Source organism: Atta colombica, unplaced genomic scaffold (genome assembly GCF_001594045.1).
Source record: "Atta colombica isolate Treedump-2 unplaced genomic scaffold, Acol1.0 scaffold135, whole genome shotgun sequence".
Lineage (NCBI taxonomy): Eukaryota > Metazoa > Arthropoda > Insecta > Hymenoptera > Formicidae > Atta > Atta colombica.
In genome coordinates, this window is record NW_017259223.1 from 800,751 (window position 1) to 808,765 (window position 8,015).

The following is an 8,015-nucleotide window of genomic DNA, read 5'->3' on the forward strand; positions in this document are numbered from 1 at the left end:
AATTTTAAGCTTCTTAGAAAAAACGGCGTTACTTTTATTTTTTCTGTAATCTTGTAGTGCTGTTCTTGCCTGCACATGTTCTAGGTACACTAAATATATGTATTTTATCTCTACATAAAAAATGAAATTAATATCATGTTATTAATCTAAGAAGTTTAAAATTATTTTATTTCAGTGAAGTTTTGATTACTTTATTAAGTGAGTAACATTATATTTTTACAGTCATACAGTCATTTTCTCAATGTTATATTTATCTTTTTTTAGATTTTTGGAAAGATGTACTAACATTAAAAATAAAAATTAAATCAAGATTTTCTTTCTTATAACTGATTTTCTCATTATAAACAATATTATAAGAAGTTATTATTCTAATATCTTATATGCAGATTTTTAATTGTTATCATTATTGCAATATAATATTACAATTTTAATGACTAGTCTAATTTTTGCGCAAACTTCTTGAATTTTAAAAATTTCAATTTGTATTTTAAAAATCTTTAAAAATTTCCAAGAATTTTTCTTGATGACTAGAACATCACTAATTTTTTGCACAATTTTTCATGAATTAGAAAAAGAGAAAAAAATTATAATGAAAAGATATTTTTTAATTAGTATTCTCACATTGGAAGATAAGAGATTAAAGCTTGACGAAAATATTTCTTTCGTAGATCTAATAATTGATGTATAACAAGTCTAATTTAGCATGAGGACAAATCCATATTCTGCTTCACTCTTTGTTATTAAAGTTTTTTTAAAATTTAATACAGAAGAGATATTTGTAAATTAGTGATTTGCTCTAAGGAAAAATACTTTAACTTTGCAAGAAAAAATTCTGCATTTAAATTATAACACAAATTATTTGATATTTTAAAAAAATGTCAAAATAAGCAAGAAAATCCGTAACAAACGTACAAGAAAAAAATCTATAATTTCTAAAGACAATTTTATGATTAATCGCAAAGATTATGAAGTTGTTATCTGCATGCAAATACATTAATTTTATGTGAGATATGGAAATTAAAAAAAAAGATAAATATTAAAATATGTTATGTTCGATAATTATCTTTCTTTAATGTAATTATAAAATAAAATTTAAATTATTTTTTAAAAAACAATGCAAAAATCATTTTTATCCTAAATCATTATATCCTATTCTTTTTATGATGAATTTTAAAATTAGTTTTATCATGTAATTCTTTTTTATTATGTTGTAGGTAGTCACTACTATTCTAAATTAAAAATTTTACTATTTAACATAAAAATATAGAATTGCATTACTGATTGTTATTCATTATTCAGGTAATCACACATTTAATAAACGTTATGCGAGCATATAAGTCGTACGGTCTGTCTGGGCCTCAAATCGGACTTCCTTGGCAAATATTTGCCATCGAATGCACGGAGGAGATTATGGAAGGAGTCGAGAAATCTGTTAGAAAAACTCACGAAATGAACATCATCCCGATGACGATTTTTATCAATCCTGAATTAAAAATTATAGATTATACACCCATTACCCTTTACGAGGGATGTGAAAGTATTCGAGGATATTCTGCTGCTGTGCCGAGAGCTTACGAAGTGGAAATTAAGGCATTGAACGCTTCTGCTGAACAGTTTACGTGGAGAGCATGTGGATGGTCTGCTAGAATAGCACAACATGAATACGATCATTTACAAGTAAGAGTCGTCAGAAAGAAGAATATTCTAGTACTACGAATACGTAGAATAAGAATAAATTAGTTACGTAGAAAGTAATTTATTTTTATTTCTCAGGGAAAGCTGTACATAGAGAAAATGGACGTAAGGACATTTCATTGCATGGCTTGGGATAAAATTAATAAAAATAAGGGCAAAATACGCTTAAGTTTTTTGCCGAGGAAATATTGATTGGTGTATGACGCATATGAATTAATATTTATATTGATTGAAATAAATGCACTGTGCGTACATTAAAATTAAAGCGTGCTTATTCATACCATATATACACACACACGCACACGCACGCACGCACACGCACGCACGCACACGCACACGCACGCGCACACACACACACACACACACACACACACACACACACACACACACACACACACACACACACATACACACACACATATATGAAAGTAAACTTCCGATCATTTTAATTAATGTTATTAGTGTTGTTTTTAAAGTTAGCTGTTTCTCTTATCACATTTATATTTTTCTTTATAGATAAAATTATAAATTTTAGAGTACAATCTACTCTTGATTTACAAAATAGTAATAATTATTTTTTTGTAAATATCTTGATCACGTTCGTTCTTTGATGATCAGATAAACTGAAAAAAATATTTTATCTTTTCCTTGAATGTATTCAAAAACGATAAACATTCACGAAAAGAATAATTTTCCTGAAAGATTTACAATTTGAAAATAATTTTGTTGGTTCATCAAAATAATTTTGTTGGAAACTCAGACTGGTTACTAGAAATATCAAAATTGCAGCATTGCTCATCATTTTTCAATTTCTAACATAATTATTTTGATGGTGCAATAAAATTATTTTCAAATCCGTATCCAGCAAATATTTATTCAAATCTTTCAGAAATCCTTCTTTTCATGTATATCTATTTATATGACATATAATACCTCTAGTAATAGAATTTACTTTAACAATAGAAATTGTTTGTACCTCAGTTTTTCTCTCAATATACAAGCGATTTTTCGTGACATTAACTTAAAACGTAACAGCTACATAAAAAATAGGATATTTTATTTACGCATTTTTCAGAATACAATCATAGTAGATTATCAGATATACGGTCACAGGTACACGGAATTATATAGTACCGAATGAACGAATAGAATAAGTATTTCATTTGTATAAACCGCATTTTGCATGATTCTGTTGAATTTACAATTCCTTGCGTTACATTCAGTCGCTATCTTACTAACGCAGCATTGAATATCGTTCAGTTACATTTTATCACGTAGTTTTTACATTTTTTTAGTGATCTCTGATATGATAATAAATATATATTTTATTAACGTATATACATTGCAGCTATAATTCTTTTATTATGTGCTTTGCGTTAACTTTCGTTAACAAGAAGAAATAATTCTCTAATTATTTTAAATCTTTTATTTTAAATCTTTTATAAATATGTGAATAATGTATCAGTTTGTAAAGTTTTCGCTCTTTATTTTTTTCTCTCTAATTGCGATGGAGTTTACATTTGTGAGAAAAATTTTAAATAAAATTTTTGCTCATTTATTTTTTTTTTGTTTAAAACGAGTTTTATCTAGGTAGAAATTCCAATAGTTAGAACGGCTGATATAAAAAGCAAGTTATAAATATCACAACACAGTTATGGTATGAAAAATTTCTCGGTATCGTAGATATTCTGTTTATTATTTTGTGTGCGTCATTAATGTACAGAACTGTTTTGGACCATTCAAAGAATTGAAGTGTGTTTTCTGGTACTCAAATGGATTTTCTGGGTTTTTTTTCAGCTGCATTAGTTGTCCTCTTATTCATAAATAATCACGACTCTGTGTATTTCCCTAATTATATACTTTTATTAAAAATTACGTTAATATATGACGTGTATTATGTACACCTAAATCGTATCTTAAAAAGCGTTTGTTTTCCCAGAGTATTTCTTGCTCCGACAACATTTGAAAATTTAAAAGGAACATGAGTTATAAAGATATTACACGTACATTTTGAGTTTATCAACGTTGTTTTGCTTCCTTTAAAATTTATTGAATAAATAGGATGAAAAAAAAAGTACATTAAAATGAATCTCTTTTAAAATATCATGCACAATAATAGACATGAGAGAAAAAACCTATAATTATTTAATATAAAAACATAATTGGATTTTATCTTTATATGTATTAAAAAGTTGAGACCTACTACTTATTTTACGATATTAAGTTTTGAATATAAAATTATGTATTATTATTAAGTTTATTTCATAAGAAATGAAGCGATTGAAATTTAGATTTTCGCAAGTAAGAAATAACATAGCGATAAATTTGGACTTATTACAGATTATCTACGAATTCACAACCACATCTAGTACGCGTTTAATGTATTCACATAATTTACAATCATTAATTTATCAACAAAAAGCTTGCAGTTGACTGTGAGGATATATAATTTTATATATGAAATTTTATAATTTTTATTTTACTTAGTTTAAATTATGCATAAATTTTATTTTTTAATTCTTAAGCTTATTTGATTGAAGAAATATCTTACCTTTAAACAAGAACCTTTAGTCTTGAATTTTTCAGTTTTCTCTTTGAAATAATTCTTATATACAATAGGAACACGACAATTACGCGATTATGCGTTATATCATTATTCCTTAGTTTTAAACATTTTTCTAACACCAAATAATCGCGACTCTTAATGCGTTCATTTTCTTAAAAACATCATGTATTAACACTACGAAGAAATTGCAGTAAATACAATATTTTGGTCCGTTGATTTTTTTAAAAGACTATGAATGGTACGCCGATAAAGATAATTTATATAGATAGTGATAGTCAACATAATAAAACCAGAAACACACAGAAAAATATGAGGCAGTAAAACATAAGCAGTAAGTGAATTGGTCAATAGTGAATTCACAATAGTGAATGTAAGGCAATGATGTCACGTTCTCTGCTGTGATTGACCGAATTGTTTACTACTTCTTTGCACTATCTTACATTTTTCAATGTGTTTCTGACTTTACTTTTTTAAGTTACATATAATGTAATAACATAGATATCTCTTCGTGACTAAAAAATGTCGTATGTGACTAGAGAGAGAAACTCGATTAAAGTTCTTGAAACAAAATAATTGCATTTTGGTCTAAGTGTTATACAAGGACTAGCTTGACAGAGGGAAAAAAATCGCTCTTTCCCAGGATGCTGCAAAACGCAGGTGCAATTGAGCTGATTGCGTCGTTGGTTGATAGAAAGAGCGCCAGCATTAAAGGAAAATTAGATATTATTTTCATATCCAGGTATGTACTCGTTGTTGCTGAGAGTTTTCTTCCTCTTGTCAGGACACATGTCCTCTGGTCTGCGAAGCCCTCCATTTTTTGCCATGATCGCGATGATGAGCCAATAGCCGGTCATTTCCTCTCACTGATTGCAGGTGCAGTGGTATTCGCACCGTGCCTATCGAATTAGAAATAGAGCTTGTTTGCATCGATACATCGATTGTTACGTATCGTGCTATATCCAATTATACTATGGTGATTAACAGCGCCGTTCCGTGCCGTTGAATTTAATGTATGCGTACGTATAATTCGTGCGAATTATTGAATTCGTCGTTATGTATCAAAAATCAACGAAGCTCTAACAAAATTAATGTTACTTTTTATTGCGTGCATTATTCTAAATCAACATATGTAAAAACTTAACTTTACAACAAAACTAAAGTTCACAGATATATGTGTACTTAATTGAAGCTCAATGGAAGGAAATACTGTGCGAAAAATAAAAATTTAATGGACTTTTATGAGAATATAATTAGAAAAGACGATATTAATATTTATAACAATAATGGAACAACAAAACATCTACTCAATTAAAATGCTATAGAAAACGCGCTAAAATCACTATACTAATTATTTTTATCTTAATATATACATATTTTGTTATCAAGAATTAATCCTTTCAGCAGTAAATTAATTATGGAAATTCTGAGATTTTGTATTTGTTAATAGGATTTATTCTTTTAAATTCCAAATTAAAGGTTTAATTCTTGATTTTATAAAGAATAGTTTCCCGCAAGTTAACAAATAACAAACATGCAATCATAGTTCATTTTCCACGTTTGTTTCGTGTTTATTACTTCCCGTCAGAATTGCTGTATTGTGATCGATACGAACCACGGGATGCGAAGCGAACGGCTCGTATCTGCATTACACATTTAACGCTAAATATATTTGATTCTCACTGGTATCGAATTTTCCTATATGCAAACAATTTTTATGTTGAATGACGATTTTACGTCCGTATTATGTTCTGTTAAATATATATATATATGTTAAATTATATATACATATATATATATATATATATATATATATATATATATAGATATATATATATATGTATATATAATTTAACATGCGTTGCGAACGAGGGAAAGATCACGAGCCGGTATCTTCGATTCCATTAAATCAAGTATGTACTCGAGTGTTTGGAGGCAAGATATAAGCTTTGCTCGGAATCAGAACAATGATCAGAGCGAGGTGCAATTCCTGGCCATGACAACGTTGTCATGATCGACGTCCGCGAGAACGTCGGGGACCAAGTGACGTAAATCTATAGCTGATGTTCGCGCGTTCCCTTGGGCTAGGTCAGTGTCGTCGAAATGAGACTCTGACTCGCTCCTAGGCGTTGTGGAGCCGGTGGTGCAAGTGTGCTCCGAGAAGGTGCACGTACCATTCCGCGATATTCTGGTGTGCATGTCCGGGCTACCGGTGCAGCTGTATCTGGACGTCACGGCCTCCGAACGCGACAGAGACGGCTCCGACGTCACACGCACCCACGGACACCAGAAGAAAAATTGAGCGAAGCCACGGCGGAATCTGCACAAAGTATGTTGGAGATCGATGGAGTATATTACGATTCATTCTTAAAATTCATTAAACTTCAAGATACTTTTATACAATAAGTGCAGTTCAAGCAGCGTCGTGAACTGCACTCACTGTACCCATAACAAAGAAAGTCAGTCAGCTGTTTGCCGTACATAAACACGTTGTGCTGTACATGGACTTATAAACGTGTTTCTTTCTTTGATGATTTTCAATTATCGAATAATCAATCCTTTGTGATTGTCCTTTGTGATTAATTAATAAATCGGTTAATAAATTCCTTGTTTTATCAAGTAAGTGCAATTGAAGTGTCAACATGTTGAAACGTGACAATTTATAAAAGAAGAATCTCATTGTGAGAACGTGTGATTTGATATCTACGTATTTAAAAGACATTTAATATTTGAGTGAAAAAAGTGAATTACAAGCCGAGCACTTATTACTGTGTATCCAAATTTATTCCTCCGACTGTTTCAAGAAACTAGAACAAAATGGAATCATTGAACATCTACAAGATAATAACAATTTTATAATTAAGATAATAATAAGCTTTTAAAGTGTATTTGGCTTACGTTTTTGTTCAAATATTCACTCTTTGCTAAGAAATGCAATCGCGTTTCTCATAAGACTTTTCATAAATATGTAATAAACGCTAATAAATAAGCGCGACAGCGCAGATAAAATTGTTAGAGAAATTTTTGTAAAAGTGAAAAATTAGACAATAATTGCGTACAAGTATTGTAACGCCTATTGTAACGCCTTGACATATAATTAAGTCTAAATTTTCTGTACATCGAATTGTAAGAAACGCTCTTAGAATTCAACATAATGAAATAATTTGATTTCTATATCAATAATAATTTTAATTATGTGCTTATTATACGTAATTATTGTCTAATTTCCCTCTTTTACTACATTTCTTTAACAATTTTATCAATGTAATTAAAAAACAATTCGATACTCAAAGGGTTCAATATTCATTTTAATTTCATCTAATTCTAATTTATAATTTAACAAAATTAGCATATTTAAAATATGTGAAAGACAAAGAGATAAAATATGTGAAAGACAAAATTAGTATAGTAGAGAGAAAAAATAAGAAGAAACGTGTTTTTATAAACGTGTTGTCAATTGAAACGTTTGTCGCGACAATCAATTAAAAGTGTTAATGGTATTATTTATGCTTCTGATTGGTTGTCGCGATAAACATTTCAACTGATAATAGTTGTTTGCAACGCATTGTAGAATGTCCTTAATCGTGAGCGCCGCTCCTGCCCGTCTTTTCTACATGGCCCGTGATATGCTATTTCTTCTTGTAATTTGAAAATTAAACTTCAGACAAAGTTTTTGCAAAAAAAATCTTAGAATTAAGTCAGGAATATGATACTTTAAGAACAAATGTTTATTCTAAATCACTCTGTATATATATAT

The 8,015-nt window shown here is 29.4% G+C and overlaps 2 protein-coding genes across 2 annotated transcripts in view; one reads left to right on the forward strand and one right to left on the reverse strand.

Annotated features, from left to right (window-relative positions):
• Positions 1–1,887, forward strand: part of LOC108684452 (peptide deformylase, mitochondrial-like) — a 2,921-nt gene extending 1,034 nt beyond the window's left edge. The window contains exons 2-3 of the mRNA XM_018188772.1: positions 1,300–1,677; positions 1,774–1,887. Coding sequence (XP_018044261.1) covers positions 1,300–1,677; positions 1,774–1,887 — 492 coding nt within the window. The remainder of the gene's footprint in view (positions 1–1,299; positions 1,678–1,773) is intronic.
• A 3,059-nt stretch (positions 1,888–4,946) lies between these two features.
• LOC108684471 (tachykinin-like peptides receptor 99D) overlaps positions 4,947–8,015 on the reverse strand; it is a 46,569-nt gene continuing 43,500 nt past the window's right edge. Inside the window, exons 5-6 of the mRNA XM_018188797.1 lie at positions 6,433–6,578; positions 4,947–5,157 (exon numbers count right to left, since the gene is read on the reverse strand). Of these exons, the coding sequence (XP_018044286.1) occupies positions 5,039–5,157; positions 6,433–6,578 (265 nt within the window). The 3' untranslated portion in view covers positions 4,947–5,038. The remainder of the gene's footprint in view (positions 5,158–6,432; positions 6,579–8,015) is intronic.